The 27,328-nt window shown below is 32.9% G+C and overlaps 1 protein-coding gene across 6 annotated transcripts; it reads right to left on the bottom strand.

Moving 5' to 3' along the window:
* Positions 1-109: 109 nt before the first annotated feature.
* LOC131935253 (uncharacterized) lies at positions 110-26,687 on the bottom strand. Of its 6 annotated transcripts, none has more exons than XM_059291614.1 (17): positions 26,572-26,687; positions 25,653-25,932; positions 12,800-15,618; positions 12,622-12,688; positions 12,472-12,517; positions 11,446-11,635; positions 10,608-10,738; positions 9,661-9,756; positions 9,358-9,456; positions 8,909-9,008; positions 8,377-8,498; positions 8,032-8,278; positions 5,834-6,003; positions 4,909-5,028; positions 4,425-4,554; positions 3,935-4,115; positions 110-3,549 (listed from the first exon to the last, which is right to left on the bottom strand). In XM_059291614.1, the coding sequence occupies exons 3-17, from the start codon at positions 15,537-15,539 to the stop codon at positions 3,300-3,302; spliced, it is 4,689 nt and encodes a 1,562-aa protein (XP_059147597.1). In that variant the 5' UTR covers positions 15,540-15,618; positions 25,653-25,932; positions 26,572-26,687; the 3' UTR covers positions 110-3,299. The 6 variants fall into 6 exon arrangements, with proteins under 6 accessions (XP_059147597.1, XP_059147599.1, XP_059147601.1 ...); XM_059291616.1 differs by lacking the exons at positions 25,653-25,932; positions 26,572-26,687 and adding exons at positions 17,317-17,494; positions 21,229-21,680; XM_059291618.1 differs by lacking the exons at positions 25,653-25,932; positions 26,572-26,687 and adding an exon at positions 22,449-22,460.
* Positions 26,688-27,328: the final 641 nt, after the last annotated feature.

The raw sequence follows: 27,328 nt of genomic DNA on the forward strand, positions 1-27,328 counted from the left end.
TATTGAAAAAACTTATTATTATTAAAAATATAAAAATATGTATAATATATAAATAAATACATATAATATATTAGTCAAAAAAAAAGATTATGACTCCACATTACAGTGTTCAAAAATGCGGAGAAAAGTTCAAAGGAATGGCGTAAATATTGCATTATTAGCAATGCTTGATGAAGCTGTTTGAATTTTTTTTAGAAATTGAATCATTATACAGCATTGCGTATTATCTGATCACATGATATTAGGTGATGGCCTGATTAAATATTTTCTGCCTTAGATAGGCTTCAATAATAACATAAGAACTCATGCGCTAACTTCCCACTTGTAGCAAAAAAGTTACAGGAAAAAAGTCACAATTATATATTTGCATGGAATTTGTTAATACTTTTAAGTGTTAATAATTAGCGAGTACAAATCTACTTAGATTAATTTACTGTATTGTCGTGTACGTAGGTTGTATATGTATAGAAATATGTATAGCAAACTTAAACATATATAGTAAGAAGTGTGTAGGCTTTACTTCCACTACATATGATATTTAATAAAACCTGATAGAATGGTCCAGCCTTTTCCGTTTTCATCGTGTCTTTTGATTTAGCATGAAATGGCATAAGACGTTGCTAATCTGACTTGCTGCCCTCAACTAACTACAACAATACCTCAACCGCGTTTTCTGAACACATTCTTCACGCTTATTACGTAACAAAGCATGGTATTCAAACAGAAAGCCGACGGGGTACAATGGCTAGCTTTGTCGCAAAACGTCAACAACACACAATATGGATGGACAAGGCTGACTGAGGAGAAGACCATCAAGGATATGCCACGGCAAAAACAAATATGCAAAACACAATGATGAGCCACATTTTCTTTTGTAATTAGTTTTTCTACCGCGTATTTAACTAAATACGTTACTAACGTTGAGGTTGCTGTGTAAATTACTTCATATTAGTTTTACGTATTAAAGTTATAAACCATAATGATTTTACGTGTATAAATATGCTACTAAAAAAGAAACAACCCACAAGAATAAACACCTAAAATTTTACAATTCTTAACCATACAATCAACATATTTCTTTTAAGATTTTGAGACTTTATTTTTGTGGCTTTATTTCTGTGAATTTTTTTCCGATACATTTTTTCCTTTGGGACTTTTTTCTGTGCCTTTTTTTCCTAGCAAAACCTGACTTTTTCTGTGTTTTTTTCCTGTGACTTTTTCTTTGGTGTGACTTTTCACCCCGGTCATTTAAAAAAGAAGACTACTTGGTACAAAACATGCAAAATATTATTTTTCTTTTTTCTTTCTTGAATTTCCAATAATTAATGTCATAATATTCACCTAGCATAGATACAGTGAATAAGATAATAATAGACAAGTCAAGTAGTAGTAGTAGTAATAAATATATAAATTTATTCGGTAATAATAATCTTTATAGTCCAAACATTGCATATGCAATCACTGAATTTTTGTGATTAGATTGTATCCTTGAATTTAGTCTAAGGCGTTCAACTTGCTTTTTTTCTTTACAGAATCATGCCAAGACAATGCCAGCGCAAGACAACATGAGTAATATTTAAGAAGCATGCCATTGAGATTGCAGTTGCAGCCCATTTTGAAGGAAAGTCGCTCCGTAAAGCTGCATCCGACTGTGGGGTTGATTATAAGACCCTACAATGCTATGTGAAGCTGCACAAAACAGACTTCAACATTGAGAAGGCAACTTTTGGCTACAGTACGTAGAAGAAGCGCATCTTCTCAGATGAGCAAGAACAAGTTTAGCTGGACTACATCATTGAAGCCTCTTCAATATACTGTGGCCTAACTCTGAGAGAATTACGCAAACTAGCCTACGAAGTTGCTGTCTCCAACAAACTTGCCATGCCTGAATCCTGGTCCTCTGCGAAAACTGCAGGAGAGGATTGGCTGAAGGCATTCAGGCAACGTCACAATGACAAGCTATCTCTTCGAAGTCCGGAGGCAAAATAACTCAATCGCGTACAGACATTCAACAAAACGAACGTCAACTTGTTCTTCGATAATCTGGAGAAAGTGATGAGGAAACATAAGTTTCGGTCAAAATGCATTTGGAACATTGACGAAACTGGGTGTTTCATTGTACAAACGTCTCAGGGACAACTTGCAAATAATGGTGAAAAACGTTTGGGCTCCATCGTGTCACATGAGAAAGGGAGCAGCGTCACACTATGGGGAGCGGTAAAATCCATCGGAAATAGCATGCCACTATTCCTGATCTTCCCCCGAGTCAATGTTCAAGATCACTGGAATATAGGTGCCCAACCAGGAACTCGATGCGATTCTCACACAAAGGCATCCGAATGGGTGACGTCTGAGAACTTCATTACATTTCTTCAGCATTTTGCCCTACATGCGAAGCCGTCAAAAGAAAGTCCAGTGTTGATGATTTTGGACAATTATGAGTCCCACTGTAGTGAAGCTGCAATTACCTTTTGTAGAGAAAAGGTATAGGAAAGGATAGTATCGTAGGCAATATGCCCAGAAGCCTTTAAAATAACATGAGGTACCCATCAGGTGGAGGGTGGATTTAGTTATTTTTTACTGATTTGAACCCTGATTCGAACTCGAGTACAAATAGAATAGCATAAGTAAAATAGCGCAGTACCGCTAGACCACACTGCCGCATGCATCTGAGAAGTATGTGCTAACATTTAATATTTATTGATATAAAAAAACATTGTACAGTAAAACCATTAAAAATAAATTAGTTAAAATTAATTCATTATGTGAAATGCCAAAAGATTATTATTTGAATGCATCTTAAAATGAACAAATCTATACTCTAAAGAAAAAGTTAATTTTTCATTGCATTTTTTAAAAGCAATATGTTATATTATATAATATATAAAATATTTTTAAAAGAAAAACAAAAAAAAGAGTCACCCATGTAAAACTACGATAAAATTAAAACTTTTAAATATTTCTGTGTATTTCAATTAAAAGAGCTTACCTTATTACAATAATATTTGTTTAAGAAAATAGGACATTTACAAAATAAATAACAGGAAAACTAATCATTCCGCTTATCGTTTCTACATATAACTGACATGTTGCCTGTACACAGTGTAACAAGTGGTAACAAATTAATAAAAATAAATCCTTTATATTCAGCTAAACTCAACGTCTTACTTAATTTTAAATAATAATTTATGTCGTGTCTTTTCTTTCTTTTATATTGTAAACACGTATTTTAGCTATGATTCTAATATATCGTAAAATATACTTGTTATTAATGATTTATGCTGTTTTTTCAAATAATTTTAATCAGATATAGAAGCTGGGCCAAGCAGAAAACGATCAGACTGCAGTAATTGCTTAGCTGAAGGTCTCTCTTGAGGATCCATGATGAAAGTTTTATCCAAAAATTCTTTTAGTTCTTCAGACGAGTTTGGCGGAAGTTTATACGATGGCTTTTGTAGAGTAGCCAGCTTATAGACATGCTGCTCATTTCGAAGGGAATTGTCTGGTCGCTTTTGCGTTAGCATTTGAACGACCGTACACCCAACACTCCTGTGGTAAAGAAAGGTTAAATGTAATCTCATGTTTGATGTTGACGTAACAACATTACACATATTACATTTTGTAACGCAAGTGTAAACAGTAAAAATGCAACTCAAAGTCATAATGTTATATAAAGTTAAATAAAGTTTTGAATTTTTGTCTCATTAACCAAAATGATCACATCTTTTATTTAAAGTTACAAATATTTTTTTGTTTCTGTATATTTAGATTCAAATATATCATACACCTAATATTCTGCTAGTTTTTGTATTATTTGGAGAGGTAATTTAATATAAACAGTAAATAAAGGCGTTGGTATTATTTATTATTTTTTTCTAACGTTAGTTAACTCTTAAAACGTCATATTGGTAATAGAATAATCCAAAGTAGTTACCAAATGTCAGCTTTGGAATAGAACTCTAATTTTAAGTCGCCTGCTAACACTTCAGGTGCTGTGTACCCAGGTGTACCACAACCGTTTATGGCCTGGAGATCATGCTCTTTTGCAATAAATTTTGAAAGCCCAAAATCAGCAATTTTTATGCTATTTTTATTCTCAATTAAAATGTTAGTGCCTGAAATTCAAAATATAATGTTTTAAAAAAAATTAAGTCTTTCATTTTAAACTAAGTGCACAGGACTATTGCTAAAAATACAACATATAATATATGTTTAGTAGAGAGAGAAAGTTATTTCTGATAAAGAAAGGTTTAAGTTATTTTAGAAACAACTAATTTCGAATTGTAATACTGTGTAAACAATTACTGTAAATGGCATATTTGACTTAGATTCAATGTGAAAACACTATTGTTCTTATTTAAGAAGTATTAGTTTTTCCGAACATTCGACATTCTAATTAAATCAAAAAGAAAAAAATATATAACCTTTAATATCTAGATGTAGTATTTTATTTTGATGTAGATATTCTAAGCCTTCCAGTATCTGTTTTGTAAATTTACGTGTCGTTTTTTCATCTAGACCGTTTTTCTTCTTTATATAGGTTGCTAGGGTTCCCTATATATGCGATAGAACGAGTTTATACAATCCTAATATAAAAACAAATGTCATAAAAAACGTTTTAATAACAATATATATATATATATATATATATATATATATATATATATATATATATATATATATATATATATATATATATATATATATATATATATATATATATATATATATATATATATATATATATATATATATGTATATGTATATATATATATATATATATATATATATATATATATATATATATATATATATATATATATATATATATATATATATATATATATATATTGTATGTAATTATTTGAAAGAATAAACATAATTTAAATAAATTTGAATACTACTAACCTTAGGCATATATTCTAAGAATATAATAATTGACATATCCTTTATTTGATATCCATGAAACTGTATTATATTTTTATGCCTTGCCTTTAATAAAAGTTCTGCCTCTGACAAAAAATTTCCCTAAAAATATTGCATTTCATGAGTTATATCAATCAAAAAAGCAATGTAACCATGTATTACTATATTATATACTAATTGTGCAAAGCACTTTTAAAAAAAATATAAATGGTATGCCGTAAATATATAAGGTAATCAGAGGCGTAGCTTAGGGGGGAGGTGCATCCGCACAAGACGCCTATTGAAGAAGGTTGTTCCGAAAGGTGTAGAAAAAAAATTAAAAGCTCAATTTAAGCAGTAGTTTTGAATTTAAAAATTCAAAGTAAAATATTTAAAATGCTACAAGCCATTACAAGAGGATTAATCTGCATTTACCTAGACTGTGTTACTGTAAATAAATATCCTTTAAAAAATCAACCGGCAAAACATTAACACTTAAAAAACAAACCAACTGTATTAAATCGTAATATATAAAAGTAAAAACAAAACGGGGGGAGGAAGGGGGGGGGGGGGCTTTTTCTCAAAGGTATATGGTAATGTTTAACACCGAAATGGAGAGTAGATAAAGAAATAAAAAATTAGGATAAAAACCAGTATTATTAACGTATAATGTACGACTTAACTAGCCAGATGTTTTAAAGAAATCAAGCGACTATTTCTTTCTGTGATTCCTACTATTATCTCACTTTCAACGTGAGAGATCATTTGTTTGTGAGATATTTTGTCTGAGATATTTTGTCTGAGATCATTTTTCCTGTCACCATATATATATATATATATATATATATATATATATATATATATATATATATATATATATATATATATATATATATATATATATATATATATATATATATATACTTACAATTGCATCTTGTTTTGCTTCTTTAATCCAAATTTTTTTTGCAACAAATCTTTTTTCATCCGGTTTCTCCAAATCTGTAACAAGGTACACAGTTCCAAATGATCCTCTGTCGAGTTGATCTTTGATTTCAAAATTTTGAGGAAAATCTTGTGAGTATACATCGGGTGTGCCTTAAAAACAGTATTACCACTTCTAAGTTGTTTAATAAATCGACTGCTACGACTGCTAATATCATATTTGCATTTTAACAAGTTTGTTGGAACTTACATTTGTTAAGTATGTAACTTTGTTTAAAAAGCATAATAATTAAGTATACATGTCAATTAAACAATTCAGTGAATATCTAATTTAAACATGAAATGTTTACATTTATTTATTTGTTAATTTTCAACTCTTTTTTTTTTTTCACTTTAATAATACATCAATCCTGTTGTCGAGTTAAAATGAATTTAAATGTATCCACTTTTTCTAGGAAATTAAACGAAAATGATATTTGACATTGATCCTTTTAAAATGTTTTAGAAATGTGCGTGTATCTAATATTTTCTTTACGTTATGCAAAAGAGTAAAAACAGTGGAAGGAAGGACTATCTTCTTCTTCTTCTTCGTTCTTAATTGAGAATAGGGTGAAGGATTTAGACAACAAGCCCAAACTTCGTGTATGAACTGGAAAGTGGTCTCCAGTTCATCAGGTGCCCCATATAATTTTTCATTGAGTAGGGTGAGTAGGGGCCAGTGTTTTGATCGCGCCTGGCTATAAAGAGAACATTCTTGAAGGACGTGCTCGGTATTCTCCTGGGCCTTGCCACAAGGGCATATTTCGCCACACTCAATTTTTAGTTTTTTATGCATGTGCTCATTTAGTCTGTTGTGGCCTGTTCTGAGTCGATTGTGTTGTAGATTTCGTGTCAAATTGTAATATCCATCATCATTTTTGTAGTGAGGGTGTGTGTCAGATCACATTTGTGTTTTTTTTTTAAATTATTCTTTTATTTCTTTTGGATATAGCGAAATTTCTGGTTGTTTTTTCTTTCCCCCAATTTTTGCCAGCTGGTCCGCAATCTCATTACCCTGGATCTGGCAGTGGCCCGGGATCCACTGCAGCACAATTCTGCTGCAGGTATATTTAGCCTTTCTAGTGCTGTCCTAAGTGATTGAGTATAGGACTCTGGATTTTTTAGGGATTGCAGGACAGATTTAGCATCTGTAAGAAATACAATCTGACTATTTGGAGATTCAGGGTGTTCTAGCAGGAGGTTTGCTGCATGCTCTAAAGCTTCTTTCTTTGCTATAAAATTGTCCGATAGGCTGCCTGTGTCTATTGACTTTTCCAGGCTTTCTCCGCTTGGCCATTCAATAAGGACGCCAGCCACTCCATTTTTTGTGGCATCTTCAGCTGAGCCATCTGTGAAAACTCTAATCCAGGTATTGATGGGGTACTGATCCTTGAAGTGCTTATTGGTTAATTTCTTTAGTTCTTCTTGATCAAGTCTGATCTTTTTCTATGGTGTCTATTGAGTCACTAATGGTTTTTTACATGACAGTGGGAGATCCACGGCGCGGAGAGGTTTTGGGTTTTGATTGTTTCAAGATTTATGTTATTACGCTTTTTAAAAACTAATTTAGGCACCATAGTGCTCATAAGAGAGCCAAACTAGGTGCCAAACTGTGTTTTGACGAATGTCGAACCTTCGTGGGCGCCGAATTCAGAAATTTTAATTTTCATTTCGCATACACCTTCTCCGGCGTATTCTTATCAACTCCCCGAAGTTTCCTGACACTCGAAAGAACGGTGTTAAACAGCATCCTGTATTAAAAAAAAATGTGCGCCCTCCCGAGGCGCTGCCATTACGAAGTACATTTTTTTCAGAATTATTCACAACTTCCAAAACTTTCAAGGCGAACAGATGAAATGTGTAGTAATACATAAAAGACAAATACATACACATACATTGATATATATATATATATATATATATATATATATATATATATATATATATATATATATATACTTATATATATATTACTTATTTGTACATATATAGAGAGAGTGTGAGTAAGGTGGGTAAGTAAGAGAGAGAGAGAGAGATAGAGAGAGAGAGATAGACAGAGAAATACAGAGATAGAGATGGGGAAAGTCAAATAAAGAAACATGGCAAATAAATAAATGAATTGTTGATATTTTAAGGAAATACCTGGGATAGAAGCAGCATTTCCACTAGCTCGACACGTGTTCCAGTTTATAACTCTGGCGTCACTACCAGTCTGTGTGTTACTTGATAGAAACAAGTTTACGCCTTTGAGTAGATCTTGGTCCTGCGCTATTGCCTGGCTTGCTTCATCATTTGTGGAAATAACTTTTAAAAGGCTTATTACAAGCTCTTGCAAACCCAGAGTGCCTTCCAGAAACGTTTCCGTAAAAATCGAAAACAGGCCGACAAACTAGACAAAAGTATGCATTAAAAATGCAACAATCTAATAAAAGCTGAAAGTAAAGCCTTTAAAATTGTGACATCTAAAACACAATGTATATTACTCACCATTGGCTTTGACGATTCATACTTTTCTGCCACTAATCGCAAACTTCGGAGCCAATCGGCTGCCAAATTGTCCACAGTCAGAGTATTTTCCGAAGTACTTAGAAGAGTTGTGATGTCGCTATCTAAAATGGTCGTCAAACAAAGCATATAACAGCGTGAAATGCAATGCAATGCAACACAACACAACACAACACAGCACAACACAACACAACACAACACAACACAACGCAACGCAACGCAACGAAGTGCAATGCAATGCAATGCAATGCAATGCAATGCAATGCAATGCAATGCAATGCAATGCAATGCAATGCAATGCAATGCAATGCAATGCAATGCAATGCAATGCAATGCAATGCAATGCAATGCAATGCAATGCAATGCAATGCAATGCAACGCTACGCAACGCAATGTAACGCAACGAATCTCAACGCAAAAAAAAACGCAACGCTACGCATCGCAATACAATACAATACAACACATTACAAATCAATACAATAGAAGTGTAATTGAAAAAAAACAAAATTTCTACCGCTTAAGTCTGGAAGATCGCTTGCTTGATTACTAATCAACGAAATTATCATAATTATTTCTTTCTTGAAATTTGATGTCGGAAAACGCTTTCTTAAAATCTGTAATATATTATTACTTGATTAATATAACATTAGTACAAAATATAGCAATTTGTAATACATATCTCGAAATATTTTAATAATACAACTTATTATTTATTAAAGCTCGTTTATCTCTATTTTTATTTGTTCTTAATTATAAACTGCAAATAGTTATTGCTTATTTCATTCATTTTGGGTCGAACCCTGCTAGATGAATATCAAATTCTTCTACTTTACAAGTTATTCAAAATTATAAAAGTGAAATTAAGACCTGATGACTTAAATTGCTTCAATACTAGTTAGAGCAGTTCATTCTAAGCATTAGGCCTAAAGATAATGGCAATACATGAAAGGAATTATCAATTACCTCAAGACTCTGGCATTTAATAAAATATTGTTTATTCTCGTCGTAATGTGATGTGTTCCGCAATATTTCTAAAATTAATTGTATAAAATGTTCTGTCACCTATAAGCAAAAGTAATTGAGAATTATTATTCTAATTAAAAAATTGATACGGTTATAATTTAGAATATTTTAATATTTTCAAAAATAAATATTTGTTTAGTCAATAATGATAGTAATAATTTTTAAAAAATGCTTTTATAAAATAACTTTAAACCGAACACAATTAACTTATGACCATATTGAACTTCTTTAGAATATGATTACCTTAAACTCAAAATTAGTGGGTCTATTTTTAGTACTGCGTGTATTTGTTCTATATTGTTTTAATAGAAGAGTAACCAGTCCATTCTCTGCGAAACTCTGTAAGTTTAGTCAAATTAAAATAATTAGACAGTCATATACCAATATAAACGAAAATCGAGTATAAACATGATAAACAAATGCAGCTAAAAATTACCTTCCCATTTCAATTACAGTATTGTAAATATAACATGAAATGCATTACTATCATATACCAAAGCGACATCATCAATAAAATTGTAGAGGAAGAATTGTAGTTCGTTTTTACTCTCTATGAAGAATTTGATAACAACATTTACTTCTATTAATGTAAAATCTGTAATTAATGTAATAACGTAAAAGTATGTTTTTTTTGTATTATACACCAGGGTTTCTTTTATGCATTTTCCTCGATGTTGGCACATAAAACGTGGTGTGGGGGGACAAAATTAGAATTACCGCCGGGCGGACGCAGGTTGAAGTATAGATTTGTTATATAAATAGCATATTTTTGCATTTCGTCTAAGAAATGCCTGAAATAATCTCTAGTATAAACTGATTTTATTTTATAACATATACACTATGTACATACACTATTAGAATCTATATCTTAAGATTATTATATTAATATTGTTAGAATAACTATATTACGATTATTACACGTTTTTTACAAACTTGAACGTTTTACATACTGAAAACTACTCCATTTATTTTGAACTCATTGTGATTCTCAAATACCATATTCTGGTAAGTTATTTGTATACAAATATACATTTTCCACAAAAAGGAAAATCATTGCAGCATAGGTCGTTTACGTTGTTTGTTTTTTTCGGGTTGAGCTTTTGGTGTATGATAAGTCGTACCTTCTCGGCAAGATTTTTAAAAAATTAATACTATTTGCACATTTATTTTAGTTCAAATTATTTTCTTACCATTGCTGCATCTTTACTTAATACTACAAGCTGCAGGATTGCTTGTAAAGTATTATGGATAATCGGCAGCGAAGAATTTTCTGCGAAAATATCGAGTAGTTTGTGTTCTTGAAGATGCAGTACAGTTAGTTCTGAAAGTTAATGTAATAAAATAGAATACTACATCAATTTATTTAACAATATAAATGTATCTATAGCTATACTTAATATATATATATATATATATATATATATATATATAAATATATATATATATATGTATATATATATATATATGTATATATATATATATATATATATATATATATATATATATATATATATATATATATATATATATATATATATATATATAAGGGATATTTAATGAATAAGTAGTTAAATACATTTCACAATGTATAAGATTCATATTAGTAAGAGTTTTGAAAATGAACGTCTCAAAACACTTTTCGTATTAAACTGAAATATTTAATGAAAGGTTAAGTAGTTAAAAACTAGGGCCTACATATTGATCACCGATGAATAGTGACTTTGTGAATGAATAATCCAAAGATTAAAGAGTAAAATTAAGCACAAACCAATTTGTACACAAACATTCGAATATTCATTGTTTGTATTTATTGTTTTTAGAGAAAAATAAAATCAGATAATCAGATAATAACAGCTATTAAAATTAACTTTGCGAAAATATATATATATATATATATATATATATATATATATATATATATATATATATATATATATATATATATATATATATATATATATATATATATATATATATATATATATATATATATATATATATATATATATATTAGATTATATAAAATACCTGTATATGATTTTAAAGTAGAATCAACAATATTAGCAGCTGAGTCTGCGGTTAGAAATGTTGCAATCACATGTAAACATTTCTGATGCACATAGAACTGAAAAGGTTCAAATGTTTTCATCGCGGCATATTCATCCATGACAGTTGAAATATAATTTTGTATTTCTTCTGGTGATGGTGAGTTCGATTTCTAGATTAAAAATCAATCAAAACCTCTTCTTAAAATATAAAATTAATTTAATGTGTGTAGTAGAATATAATATGTTATAACAGGACATTATTTTATCAATACTTCAATTATAGTAAAAATCTATATCTTGACAACTGAAGACAAAATAAAAAGGACATATGTACACATTACTAAACAAGTTACCGTCTTGTTACTATTAATTTCTACCTAATTATTGTCATATACTTTAATCAGAGGAAACTACCATTTGGTTTTGGACAAATTAATTTAGCATCGCTGAAAGCCACAAAAAAGTTTGTAGATATTGAACATTTTGAAAATCGACATTGTTAATCCTTAACTTACGCCTATTGGAATTAAGTTATATGTATATATGTGTCTGAGGCGTAGCTACTTATTCAGGTGTTTGGAGCTAAATACCATCTAATGCGCCCCCCTCCCCCTTTCCTCTCATTATTACTTCGGCAATTTTCACAGTCACTATCCGGTATAGCTTTTTAGCTTCGATGCAACACAAGCGATGTAAAAATCAGTTAAATCAATGAGTAAAGCAATGCAGCCTTTCACTTTCTTAACTTTGAATGTGTATAAATCATTGCTACAGCTTAAAATAGCATTTTAATTTTTTTTCCTACTCCTTTTGGCACCCCCTTAGGGTTAGCTCCCAGGGCGGCTGCCCCACCCGACCTCCCCTAGCTACGCCATTGATGCGTGTGCGGAAATATCCCCTCTCTCAAACCATAGTAATGTCTTCTCCAGCGAAGGCAATAAAATTATTAAAACACACTGATGATGTAGCATTTAACAAACAATTATAATTAGTTTACAGTTCTAACCGTGTCAGTCTTTGCACTTTTTAAACTGCGAAGACAGATCAATGACCTGAAATGGAAGTTTTTTATTTTATTATTTTAATGTATTTTTAATTATAATTTTTTTAAAAACATATCTCATTAGGCTTGCGTAGTAATGAAAATTCCACCTACCCTTTAATCTTTTCATAGCTCAAAATTTTTGGATTGATTGTGGAAGTTGAGCAATGTGGTAGTTTTTCTACGTATCAATGAAGAAAATATTATTAGCCGACAACATTTAATATTTGTAATTGATAATATACGTAATTCTATTTATTCGATAACACAATAAAATTCAGATATAACTCACCATCATATTTTATTATACGGGTTCTTATCGTCTCAAAACTATATTCGCTTTCAATGGCAAAATAAAGGTAAATCCAAAAACAAAAGTTCCTCTTTTCGAGGAGATTGTGATAGAAACTTTGCTCCAACACAACAAAGTGCATATTATCAGCTAAATAAAATAACGTGCTCATTTGATTTTCATTAAATAACAAATTACATTTGCAAGATATTATGTCAATCATTAATGACACCTTATTTTTTTCAAAGTTCAATGACATTATTTCTATGTGTTTAGGCTGATCAGATTGTGATGGACTTACAGCATTATACATTGGTGTCTTGTCTATTGGTAAAATGTCTGCAGGTGGTATTAAGAAAGCTAATCGGTTTGCCTTAGCTTTAGAATTTCTAGAACCTTTTTTAAGATATTTTTCATTTGGTCGTTTTGCAACAGATCTCTTTAAAATTGCTTGCAAAATTATAAATGTGTCTTTTTTAGCTGCCACAAGCAATAGATATGAAAACAATGAGTTATTTCGACTATAATTTTGGATTTTGTCTGAATTTAGTAACATCTCTACTATTTCTGAACTCTCTTTCTCTATAGCAAATAACAGAGATAATTCACATTTTGCTCTATTTTTTATTAAATACTTGGCTATTTCTAGATGACTTTTCATGACTGCTATTGACAAAGCACTATAGCGGTGTTTATTAATTTTGTCGACCTCTGCCCCATTTTGAACTAACAGCTTTACCACATCGAGATGGTTATGTGCGGTGGCAAGGCCTAAAGCGGTGTGATCTTCAGTATTCACTGTATTTATTTCAGGCTTGTATTTGAGTATTTCACGTACAACCTCAACACGACCGAGCTGTGAAGCGATCATCAGAGCAGTGTTTCCATAGTTGTCACATTTATTGACGGGGCAATTATGTTCCAGCAACATTTTTGTTATTTCATGTGACCCCTTTCCAGCAGCTAAATGTAAGGCCGTTCCTTCAGATTTTGATGAAACATTACAGTCAGCTGACATACTCAAAAGAAAAGCTACCGTGTCAACTCGACCATTATACGAAGCGTCCATTAATGCTGTATATCCGTTACTGTCCTGAAAATTCATTATACTCTCTTTGAATTTTTTTGACTGACAAATTTTCTCAACGATTTCTGTGTGTCCATCAATAGAAGCTAACGTCAAGGCGGTTAGGCGTTGTTTGATTTCAAACAAATCAATCTTTGCGCCTTTTTCAAGTAACTGTGTAACAATGTTACTAAAACCCCGATTCGACGCTAACATGAGAGGACTTACGCCATTGTTAAGAACACAGTTACAGTTAACATCATTTCTTAACAAAAGCTCAACTATGTTGTCGTGCCCAAAGAAACAAGCGAGAAGTAAAGCATTTACTCCATGTTTGGCTTTAGCTTCCAAATCACATTTTTTCTCTATCAGCATTTCAACAATCTCTGTCATGCCATTCTCAACAGCCATATGTAAAGCAGTGAAATCCATTTCGTTTTTCAAATTTACATTGCTAAGCGCGGTAATCAACAGCTTGGCAATTTCAGAATTCCCGTAAAAGCAAGCAATCATTAAACTAGTATTCCCGTCTTCGTCTTTAACATTTACATCAATTTTTGGTAATAATAAAACTTTTACAACTTCTGTAAAATCCAATTGTGTTGCCAATATTAATGCTGGAATTTTTATGGAAGTATCTTTGTCAAATGTTGCATCTGTTTCTGCATTTTTAAGAAAATGTTTCAATTCTTCAACTTGTTTTAGAATCTTAACAACTGACATTGGTTCACGATAAACAGCATCGGCCACCAAATCTAATATTCGCCCAAAAGCCAGCTCTTGCAGCTCTAAATTTCTCGAATGGCTAAAAGATGGCATTGGAATACCTCCGTCATAATCAGCACCCTGTTTAATTAATAGCTCAACAACTTCGGCGTGTCCAGCCTTAACTGCCAACACAAAAGCATTTTCTCCTTTATTATTTGTTGTGTTAATACTAGCGCCTTTACTTATTAGTGCTTGGACAATGTCAGAGAATCCATTTTGTGCCGCATAAATTAATGCGTTGTATCCATTTTCATCTACAATAGTGTAATCAGCTTGGTTATCTAAGAGTGATTTCACAATGCGAACATTTCTATTTTCTGCAGCGATGATAAGACAGCTTTTATTAATGTCATTTACCATGTTGCAGTCAGCATTATGTTTAATTAACAAATCCACAACATCCTCAAATCCACCTAAAGCAGCCAACATTAATGCAGTTAGTCCGCTTTTACATTTTACATTTACGTCAACCTCGTATCCTAGTAGAACTTCGACTGTTTTAGCATGTCCCATAGCAGAAGCTAGCATTAAAGCGCTGATGCCATCTGAGTTAATGAAATTATAATTTGTTTTTCGGCGTATTAACAAATCAACAACATAATAGTGATTGTTAAATGTCGCCATCATTATCGCATTGAGTCCATTGCTTGTTAAGGCATTGCAGTCAGAGCCCTGATCAAGAAGAATTTTAATCTGGTCAATTTGGCCTCTGTATGATGCCTGCATAAGCGGCGTTAACACATAATTGTCGGTGTTGTCAATTTCGTTTTTAAATTCCAATATAAATTTAAACATGTCAAGTTCACATACAAAAGCCGTTTTTTTCAATGCTGCCCAGTCTGATTTTTTGGACTTCTCCGTAAGGTGGTTAGGTTGTACATCACCAAGGGTTGGTAATAACGACATGATAATCGATCGATTTCTTTTTAATTTTTATGAGTGATAAACTTTTTGTTTAGAATCATCAGTTTGTAAAGACAGAACTCTGGAAAAAAATATATAAATATATATATATATATATATATAAATATAAATATAAATATATATATAAATATATATATATATATATATATATATATATATATATATATATATATATATATATATATATATATATATATATATATATAATATATATATAATTTGTCCGTGCGATATTTTGTCTGAGATCATATGTCTTGAGATCATTTGTCCTATATATATATATATATATATATATATATATATATATATATATATATATATGTGTGTGTGTCTTAACTTTTGCAGTAAGTTAAATATATGTTTACTTTTAAAATTATGTATATCATGAATAAAAACAATTCAATGTAGTATTATATCGGCTACGAGAAAACAGTAAATATTGTGTAGTGCTTATCGAAAATTACAACATTAAAACCATGTTAATAAACGCAGCAAAAAGTTAGCTTTCACACATTAAATACACATTTTTATGTCTATTATTTTAATGACCTAGATCCAACTTAATAAGTTTTATTTAAACCTAAATCGCTATTACATTTTAAAAGATCCGCTTTCGAAATTAATGCGCAGTGTGTCGATATGTAAAGCAGTGTGAACGTTGCGACAAGGATGTAAAAAATATTCAGAGTTAGTGTTCTTAAGTGTTGCATGGAGTGGGTCACAGGCTACGTCACTTGAAGTGTTGTATTCTTAGGTGTAGTGTGTAGTAGGTCACGCGTTACGTCACTTGAAACATAAAATTTCAGTTCTCTGTCTACACAATTTAAATCAGCCCATCTGTTTGATGACATAAGTTTTGAAAAATTATTTATAAAGCACATATTCTAATAGTGACCATAAAGGCCTACTTATGTTTATTTTAACAAATCACGGAAAATCAACTGCGAGATGACACGTAACACGATAATGAAACATAACCCAGATTTTAAATTGACTTGGACAAAGACTTGTCCTAAGACAAAACGTATCCGTTATAATACTAGAACTACATAATAAATAGAAAGCAAAAGAAAAATTCAATACAAACCAATATTTCCTTTTATAAGAAAAAATTAAAACAATTGACAATGTATTGTTTTGTATAACATATATAACATATAACATATTTATCCTTAAGCTATGACTGGTTGTGTGACCCAGATATATACCTCGGGTTTCAACATAAGCCTTAGTGAACTGTCTGTGTCTCGAGGGACTATATGTGGCGTCTGATCTAGGGGGAGGACAAATGTTAGGGGGGAGTCTAACTATTGAGATGTAAACAGTGTTTAAGTTACAGGCTTTAAAAAATAAAAGTAAAGTAAGTTTCATTTCCGTTTACCGGAAATCGCTGAAAACTGATACATAACTAACAGTTTGATGTAATACTTATATTTTTGTAATTTTATGATACAGTTTAGCTCTTAGGCAGTGAATAACGGAAGGACTAACTATTTGTTTTTATCTCAACACTTTTGGAAATACCTTTTTTTTAAAATTCCCATATATGGGATTCTAGCAACAAACTGCCACATGTAAATACGTATCAAAAAATTCTTTTTTCCACGAAATATTGCCAATCACGGAAACATTAAGCTGTATACTGGGTTAGTATTGTTAGACCAATGCTAGCATTGTTTACGACCTCCTTGTACTCCCCTGTGCCCCCCGTTTTGCTGATCTTGCTACCAAGGTAGACACACTCTTCCACACCATTTACCCGTCTTCCGTCTATTGTCACTTGGGCCTCGTGGTTATTGTTAATTCTCATCACTTCTGTCTTTACTTTGTTGATCTTGAGACCTACGCGCTTAGAGATGGCTCCTAATCAGTGGCGTAGCTACCGTAAAGCTAGCGTAAGCAAGGCATAGGGGCCCAAGGAAATAGGGGCCCTTCTCCTTCATTAAAGAAAATTAAAACTTTTACATTGGAATTTTAATATTTGTTTTATAAAAATACTTTTATACTGTAGAAAAAAATCACAAGATCCAAAAAGACACCCCCCCCCCGGACCTTTCTAACTGTAGAGAAAGTGGCATTTAGTGTGGTTGATAGTTTTTTCTGATAATAACACTCGATTAATAGGATATGTAATACGTAATAGTAATAGACATTAATTGTTGTATTTATATTTTCTGCTTACATATAAAAATCTGTCTAAAACTTATAACATAAGCCAACACGTGCTTTATTAATCAAATGGCCTTTCTACAAATAACAAGAGGTCTTTTTTCCTATTCGAGAAAACGCATAGTAACTTTTTTCCAACCTTCTTTTCAAGTTTTCTCAACTTTGCATTTTTACTCAAAATTCAACATTCAATTCGCTAAGGCTTTGGAACCCCTTTTGTCATATAAGACAAAAAACGTTCCATAATCATTAAGCATTAAACTATCTACAAAATTGAGTTTACTGCAATACTTTAGGAAATTTTGATATTTATATAGCACCAACTCCTAATTTTTGTACATAGTTTTACTTAAATTATGTATTAAAAATTGAATATAAGCTATCGCAATGAGTAAACGTAGAAATGTATAGTTTGGTTTGAGAAATCTCAATGTGTCTTCATACTTTTAAAATTTCTTTTGGGAACAAATTTATAGACGTTTGAAAAGATGTTAGTTTTCACACCTTTTAGTGGTTTTCATGGCAACCAGGACTGCTAATGAAGGCTATATATTATTTTTGGCTATAGGTTAACAACTATTAACATATGAATCTATTAAACACACTGAAACATGTTAAATTATTTTAAAAAATTCTATCCGTATAGTGTATCCTTTATATAATAGCCTATTAAAATTTAAAAATTCTTTAATATAATTGAACCGGTTCTGAAGTTATCGCTTCAAAGACACACACACACACACACACACACACACACACACACACACACACACACACACACACACACCGAGACGTTCAGACAATATTTCAAAACAAAGTTCACTCTCTATGTTAGTTTAACGCCTTTTAAATCAAACTTGTGTGTGTGTCGAATGCTATTCAAACCTGGTAAACGGGTGTGGTTAATACTGTCATTATAGTTAAATTTATTTATATATGAGTTCCATTCAAACACAATTTAAAATCAGCTCCACCTTAAGATCTCATACTGTGGCTGCAACTTCGTCGAAGTCATACCTGATACTTGAGTTTTAGAAAGGTTACGGCGTGTGCTAACGTGACGTTTATGTTTTCAACAAACATGCTGTTGCTGCTTATTTTACGAAACGTCAAGGTGTTTAGCGTGCCCGTCACTATGCGTTGCCGAGGGGTTAAAAAAGTCCCCGGATGGCCCGGGAAAATTGTACCATGCCGGTGCGCGGTCTATATTTTACAGATGTAAAGTTTTCTAATCAGCTTCCCACAGTTTGATAGCGATTTGTGAACGGCGTCAAACCGCAATCGACTTTCATTTCTATATACTTTAAAAGAGAAAAAACAATCGCGCCCTTCCGGGGCCCCGACTCGACGAATATGATTTTCTTTTCAGAGAAATCTCCCCATGAGTATTCTCAACAACTCCTTAAAGTTTAATGGTCATCGAATGAATGCTGTCAAACCGTAATCGACTTTTTTTTGTATACAGTATATTGAGGAAAAATCGAGCCCTGCCGAGACGCCACCCCTGAAAATTTTAAAATTTATTTTGTTTACAGAAACCTCCCCAGGGAAATTCTCAACAACTTCCCAAAGTTTCATGGCAATCGGATGAAAGTTGTAATAATGCATAAAAGACAAACAGAGAGACAGACAAACGCATATCGATGGTCTCGGTAGCAAACCGTCTAACTCCGAAAATGTAAATTTTACAGGAGAGACAAAAAACTGGGTAAAACCTTAGTTTAGCGTCGGAAATTATCGGGTAATGTTTGTTGAGTTTCGGTTACTAGAGTTACGGTAAACCATTCTTTATTTGACCATTGAAATATAAATAAATTGAAAGTCGATTGTAGTAAATTAATGTTTTAATTTTTTAAGTTTAATTGACAAAAGGAAACAAGAATAAATAGTAGTAGATTTAAATTAGTAGATCTAAAAATAAATAAACATATATTAATATAAATATAAATAATGAAGTCAAATGTAATAATTTAATATTTTTTGCTTGCAGCGGATTTGCGACCATTAATTAATTAGATCTAGATCTAGCTAGATATCTAGCTGCTAGGCCAAGAAAAAAATCTAGATTACGAAAATAGTAAAAATGATTACAAAATGTAAAAATGATTACAAAAATAAATCTATCCAAATTTTAAACATTCTGTATAAAAATAAAAGATGACTCCAAATAAAGTATGGTTTACAGTACTTCCGGTGAATTTCGGAAGTGTGTGACAGACTTTGGCATTGTTTTACTGTTTTTTTACTGCTATTCGATTCCGGAATAATAACCGACGCTAAACTAATGTTTTACCAAAAACTGATTATTGCATTCCTGATCGTTCTAATACAATATTTTTTCATGATATGTGCGAAGAACATCTCTACCAACTCTACTGTAGCGTTTTAAAATGAGTTTTATTAATATTTACAAAATAATAACAGGTTTAAAAGATAGTCGGTTTTGCTCGGTCTAAAACTCTCGCTGCCAAACCGTCTATATGTGTGCGCGCAGTCTTGGCCGTTTTGTACCTAGAATTTCGGTCTCAGCCGCGTTCATTCGTTTTGTCCAATGAACGTGATTTAGTTATACTTATATTTTTAACTTATAATTATCGCTTCATAATATTAAAATTATAGTTTTGGGCTCATATTTTAGTTATTTGAGTTTATTCTACTTTATGGGGTCAGTTTAATTTTAGTAGAGAAAAATACAACTATAAATAACTTTTTTAAATATATAAAACATTTGACGACAATTTTTTATCCCCCTTTTTGGTCTCCATCCGCTGTCCCAGCCGCCACAGTACACATTGGAGGATCGGTCAAACAGTTACGTGTCCTCTATTTAGCTATCAAAGGTGGGTGGGGTAACGAGTCAAAGAATTCATTCAATTTTGAAGAGTTGCCTATATTTTACACTCGAGTTTGTGTAATGGATTTTATTTTTTGCGGAAGAGCGTGGTATAGCGACTGTAAAATAAAGATACTCGTACCGCAGCTACAGTGTTTTTTTACAAACCAAATATCAAGGCACAAATGCACGAAAATTTAATTTAAAAATTTCAAAAATAATTATGGTCAGCCTTGGGCCCCTAAACGGCCTGCCCCCCCCCCCCCCCCCGGCATTGCGGGGTCTGGCGGCAAGGTAGTTCCGCCCCTGCTGCTGTGCTGTAAAATTGTCTGATTGCGGCGTACGACTGCGTTTCCGATCAAAATTGTACTGACAAATATAGCGATATTCGTTTTGCACCGAGATTTTTAGCGCTTGAAATAATACGCGGTTTGTTCAAATGATTATATCTCGATAATGATTCTACAGATTTCTATACTATTTTCAGACATTATGGGGAATCATACTTTTTTTTTAATTTATGTAAAAAAAGGAAATCAAATTGTTTTGAGATAGACGGTTTGCGACCCAGATCATCGACATGGACTGCTTTTTATAAACATTGACAGATTAATTACGAATATTATATGATATATGTAATAAAATTGTATTCATTCAAATCTGCCTTACCGTAATACGCTTTGTAGTGTATGCTTTGACAATGACAAAAGACGTTCACGTCACAATTAGTTTAGCACATAGCACACTACTACTGCATACGTTACAATTGTTTTCTACGCTAGGCCTACCGTGTATGGTAAAGTAACTGGCAACTCTGTTGGAGACGGGTTAGAAAAGAAAACAATAAATCTTGTTCCAAGAAAACTATACTTAGCACCAACACAGTGAACGAACTTTCTTTTCACATTCTTTACTAAGCTGGGTAAGCCCATCTAATGTACTTCGAATATCTTGTTTCCAATCAAGCGACAAAGGAGACGGTAAAGCGAAATACTTTTTTACTTTCTCGTATATACGAAATATAGTAAAAGACTTGAAATCGGAAAAACATAATTTTACAATCTTGTCCGTATGTCTGTGTGTGTGTGTGTGTGTGTGTGTGTTTAAACACGATAACTTGAGTATCGTTACAGCTAGGTTAATGAAATTTCATATGTAAGTATTTTATAAAAGTTATTTAACTTCTTTTAAGTACAAGCCTAGATAGCTAAGAGGATAGCACATAAGGTTACCATGCGGGTGGCATGGGTTCTAGTCATGTCAGTTGTTTTTTTTTTTTTTATTTTTTTTTTAAATTTAGTTTTTTTTTTGGTTTTTAGTTGTGATTGATAATGTTGCCTTTGCCTATTGGAACTTAACGGGATACAGGACAGGTGAAGTAGAGTTCACCTGTTTCTTTGTCCTCAGTATATTACGTGGATAGTGTCGTCAGAGCCATGCTAGGCCGGAATCTTTTTTTTTAAAAGATAAAACATGTTGTCTGAGACTTGGCGGAACACTGGGCAGGTGAAGTAGAGTTGACCTATTTTTGTGACCTCAGCTTTTGAAAAGATTATGTTGTCAGACCCATGCTCAGACGAAGTCAGTGTTTTTAAATTACAAAAACATCTGAGATGAGACGCCTTTTTGAATGTGGGTTTTGGTTATTTTGTGATGATAAGTGACAGACGTGATGTCATTTATGGATGACCCCCGAAACCCACAGTTATCTAACTAGATAACTAGATACCCACGACATACCAACAAATTACCCACTACATACCCAAAACATACCCACGATATACCCACGACATACCTACTACAAATAAAGCACAGACATACCACATGACAAAGACCTACCACTATATATCCACTAGACCCACTACACACCCACTGCATGTCCTACATACCACCATTGTTTGTCTGCTACACGAGTCGGTTTAATTTTTCTCCGTTTTTTATTCACTCTTCTTTGTTGAAACTCGTTTCTACTTGCTGGGTAAAAGCGACCCGGCATAGACCTGTATTTCAAGTTATCGAGTTATCGAGTTAACACAATAGTTATAGCAGTTAATGGCACATTATGGAGAGTGGTGAACAAAATATTTTAAACAATCAATCATCTTTTTAAATTCCACGTGATGTCTGTGCAAGCAAATAAACTTTACGTCTTTTTTTTTTAAATAAAAAATGTTAATATAACAGGACATAAGAACCGGACAATTATTCACAGTGTATTTCTATATGTACGAATCCAAAATCCTATACTCAATCACCCAAGACAGCCCTTGAAAGGCTAAACAATACCTGCAGTATGATTGTGCTGCAGTGAATCCCGGGCCACTCCCAGATACAAGGAAATGAGATCGCGGACGCGCTGGCAATATCGGGGGGAAAAAACAACCAGAAATATCTCTACATAAAACAAGTTAATTAAAAAGTCTAGTGACAATTTAAGCGCAATTTCCTTGTGTTATCCATAACAATTTTAAATCGTCATCACGTTCAATAGATGCGTCATCACGTTCCATGGCTGCGTCATCACGTTCAGTAGGCGCGCAATGGTTTTTAGTCATATAACTCTATTGTTTTTAAAAAAAGTGAAAAAATGATTAGGCCTAGCGAAACAAAACCTTGTAATTGTAACTCCCTATCACTCTCATATAAATTATAAATAAATTAATAGGGTACAAAAATAACGTTTAAATTAATAAGTAAACAAGTAATAAAAAATAAACCTGGAGTGATATCCCCTAAACTTTCTCGAATATTCTTATATAAAACAACAGGGGATGGGAACTCGGGCTAAGGATATGATTTTTAATCCATTTTAAATACTTAAAGTTTTAAAAATAGAATAAAATCTCGCAGACAAAAGAATTGCACACAAAAGTGAACGCCAAATAAAAAAAAGTGCATAATAGTGCGCAATATTATTAGTACTTTAAAAATTTACATTAGTTTTTTGAGAAATCGGAAATAGCGTAAATTACTACTTCCGGTCAACGGAAATTACTCAAAATTTAACAGAAGGTAGAGAATTAGATTTTATACTTACATGTTAATTTTCATTTAACTATCTGAAATAGTACTCAAGTTATAGGCTTTTGAAAGATTCAAAGTAGAAAAAGTACCACTTCCGGTTATCGGAAATCGCGCAAAAGGTGAGACGGATCTACGATTTTGATAAAATACTTATATATGAAATTTCATCAACCTAGCTGTAACGGTACTCAAGTTATCGTGTTTACACACGGACACACACACACAGACAGACAGACACACAGACATACGGACAGAATTGCAAATCCCAGTTTTTCAGACTGGATTACGTATAAAATATCTTAATTTTGATAAATCTGGATTGATAATTTTTGCCCGATTAAAATAAGTCCTCTATACTTCGGATGTGATGAAGGACTGAGATGTAATACGGTGAAAATTGTCAAAATTTCATGTTATTTTTGTGCACGATTACAATACTTTCTGTATACTTCATATATACAAGAAAGTAAAAAAATAAACTTATAGCAAGATCTAAAAGATAGCGAAAAATAGATATCTATATATTGCTATATAGCAGGGGTCTCCAAACTTTTCAGCCCGAGGGCCGCATTAACTATCAAATATCAGTTCGGGGGCCAGAGTTTCTTTAAGGCATCTCTTCAGGGTCGTGGCGCCCCCCCCCCCCCCGAAGAACGTCTACCGCCCCTCCCCCCTCAACGAAATATAATTTATATAGAAATATAATAATTTCAAGTGTCCAGCCCCCCCCCCCCCCCCCCCCCCGAGGTCAACGTTGCTCTCAAATTGTTCTTCACGTATTTCGTTCTTGAAAATGTTTGTTCACACAGGTATGTTGTTCGAAAATTTGAAAGGTACTTTGATGCAAAAATTTTAATGTTAGGAAAGTCTTCCTTGTGCAAAAACGTATGGAAACCCATCTGCCCTTCTTTGAACGTGTCTGTAAGGAAGTCATTTTCTTGCAATTCAATGACCTCCAGCTGCAGTTCATCTTTGCAACTGGCCACATTTGCTTCAAATGGGCTTTGAAACAGTCTCACTTCTTCTGCCTTTGATTCCAAGTCAGAAAACCGCTATTGAAACTGCAGCTGGAGGTCTTTAATGATCTCGTATGTAAATGACGTGGGGAACTCAGTGGTTGCTTCAGCCGTAAAGACCATGCACTGCTGAAAGTGTGTCAAGTTGTTAGCCTGTACGTGTTCCAAAAACATGACAAGTTTGTATCTAAAGGCCTTTATGTGGAGGTATAGATCAGAAACTAGATTTCCCCCTTGCCGTTGTAGGTTCAGAAAATTTAAATGACTAGTTATGTGTGCAGCAGAGGCCAATTTCTATGTCTACTCTTCATCAGACAATAATGGCTGTGACTTGCCTTTACTATCAGGAAGTCACCTATTTCTTTTCTTAGATACTCTGCTCAGAATTTTTTCGCAAATTTAGCAATCTTACTGATGTGAAATATGGTAAATCTTGCGATTTTGTGTTTGTCTCTGAACTATCTATGGTTAGATATCCTCTCCGGTTACAGTGCCATACATGCTATGTAGGAAAGCCAGCTCTTGTGTTATGTTCATATCTTCATCTACACCTCTAATGAACACAAGCAGTTGAGAGGTGGAACAGCTGTCCAGCGACTCATCCATTGCAATTGAAAAATGGCAAAACTTGCTTGAATGTTTCGCTATTAGAGTCACTATGTTTTCACCAATGTCTGCAACACGGCGAATAATTGTATTTGCACACAAAGCTACATTTTCAAATAGTTTTGAATTTTCTGTGCAAAGTTCCTCAGCCACCTCCAACAAACATTTTTTCAGTGGATAAAAATATTGTCGCGGGCCGGATAAAATTACCTCGCGGGCCGCATCGGGCCGCGGGCCGTAGTTTGGAGACCCCTGCTTTAGACTAAACCGTCAACGGCCAAGAGCGAGAGAGAGATAGAGAGAGAGACAGAGACAGAGAGACAGAGAGAGTGAGAGAGATCACGATGTATGGACAAATCCATGGTCTTTTCGTCTAATTAGAACTAACAGAGAAACACATAAACACAAATGAAAACACTTGAACACGTACACAATAAATAAACGTACCTCTGTTGTGAAATATTTCAGTCGGTTGTGAAAATATTTCAATCTGTTGTGAAAATATTTCAGTCTGTTATCTCGCCTGGTTCAAGTCTCTTCACCAAGTTGTGCGGACGTCTGGGGATGTCGTGTGAGCTACAGTACAGGCCTGCATTTATATACTTGCGGTTTCTAACCCCCTGTACAGGTTTGTATGACTGCACACGAGGTATCTAACTTCCCGGCGGGATTCGTGGAAACGAGCTTGTCGTCTGTTGTTTCGTTTTAGATTTGTCATGTTTCGAAACTGAAACGCATTACAATTTTTAGGCTAGTTCGGGTAGGTCTGTAGCTAAAAACTAGTAGGTCAATAGCTAACTATGACATCAGCGGCCATCTTGAAAAATTAACCTATTCGTAAGAATTCCACCATTCATAAAGTATTAGATCTTTATTTTACGTCCAATAAACAATAATTTTAAAATCTTCTACCATATGTAGGGATACCAAGCTAAAATATTTATGTTCAGATCTTCAAACTAATTCATTATAAATTTTCAAAAGTTTGAGGAATTTTGTGGTCTTAAATTTAGTGATAGCCTAATCTTAACAGGGTTAAAAGATGCGCCTTAGTAATACTCTAAACTTTAAGAGCGTTAAAAGATCTGTTTTAGTAATGCTTTTATCTTAACAGAGTTAAAGGAACGTCTTAGTATAACTGTCTTAGAGCTCGAGTGTACATGTACAAACACATTTAACCCGGTGAGTCACGTACACCCCTGAACTAACAAGGCATTGTGGCATTCCTAGGGTGTGGAGTTGATTTAGTGTGGGTGTGGAGGGGAGATCGAGGAGGGGTACAGGCTAATCCCAGACCTCTCTGTTTAGCACAATAGGTTGTTAAAGGCAATCATCAATCCTTGTCAGCTTGATTTTAATTGCTTACCTGAACAAAACATATCCTGGTTTTTTCCCTTCACTTCGTTGAATCAAACAATAGGTAGGTAAGATTCACGGAATTTCGTGACAAAGCTTGAACCAGTTCGTTCTACATACACAAAATGTTCCCATATATGAATTTCTTTGTTCTGGATATTTATAGACCCCTTGCAAACACGTGACCCAAAATCATGTGATATTTGTATGCACCTAGCGCTGGTCTTAGTGTGCTAGTGGAAATTTCTTCTCTTTATTTTTAAAATCTGTCACCCACAAAACAGCAGCAACTTTGAATGCCATTCAATGTTATTATAAATTCAGCCCAGTAAATTTATTAACAAACACGAGCCACGAAGTTTAGCACTTGAAGTATGTGGTTAATTCATGCTTTGTATGGCGGTACTTGAAATTATAACATAATGCTTCTCTATTACTGACAGTTCTAAAATTATTTTTTTTTTCTAATATTTATATTAAATAAAATCTGTTTTATTGTAGATAAGCTGAGCTCGATATATGAACAAAAGAAGAAAACAATTGTTCAGAGGCGTAGGGGGGGGGGGGGGGCTGCCATCCCAGGCACCGAGCCTAGAGAAGCGCCAAAAGAGTAGAAAAAATTCAAAAGCTTATTTTAAGCTGCAGTATTGAATTATGCACTGCTACTGTACTTTTCTAAGTTTGTTCTACCACTACTTCCTAGCCAACACTTCATCAACTAACTTGATTTTTTTTCCGGCTCCCTAAGTAGCATAGACCTAGGCAAC

Source organism: Physella acuta, unplaced genomic scaffold (assembly GCF_028476545.2).
Source record: "Physella acuta isolate Inbredline_101_S28 unplaced genomic scaffold, ASM2847654v3 ptg000139l, whole genome shotgun sequence".
NCBI classification, from domain to species: Eukaryota; Metazoa; Mollusca; class Gastropoda; family Physidae; genus Physella; species Physella acuta.

Bases quoted from the DNA above. Each gene is read 5' to 3' on its own strand.
- LOC131935253 (XM_059291614.1), bottom strand. From the start codon at position 15,539: ATGTCGTTATTACCAACCCTTGGTGATGTACAACCTAACCACCTTACG. The intron at 11,636-12,471 runs GTTAGAACTGTA...TTTTTAATCTAG, and splicing joins AAAGTGCAAAGACTGACACG to AAATCGAACTCACCATCACC. The intron at 6,004-8,031 runs GTATTTCCTTAA...ACTGTTTTTAAG, and splicing joins AAATGCTGCTTCTATCCCAG to GCACACCCGATGTATACTCA.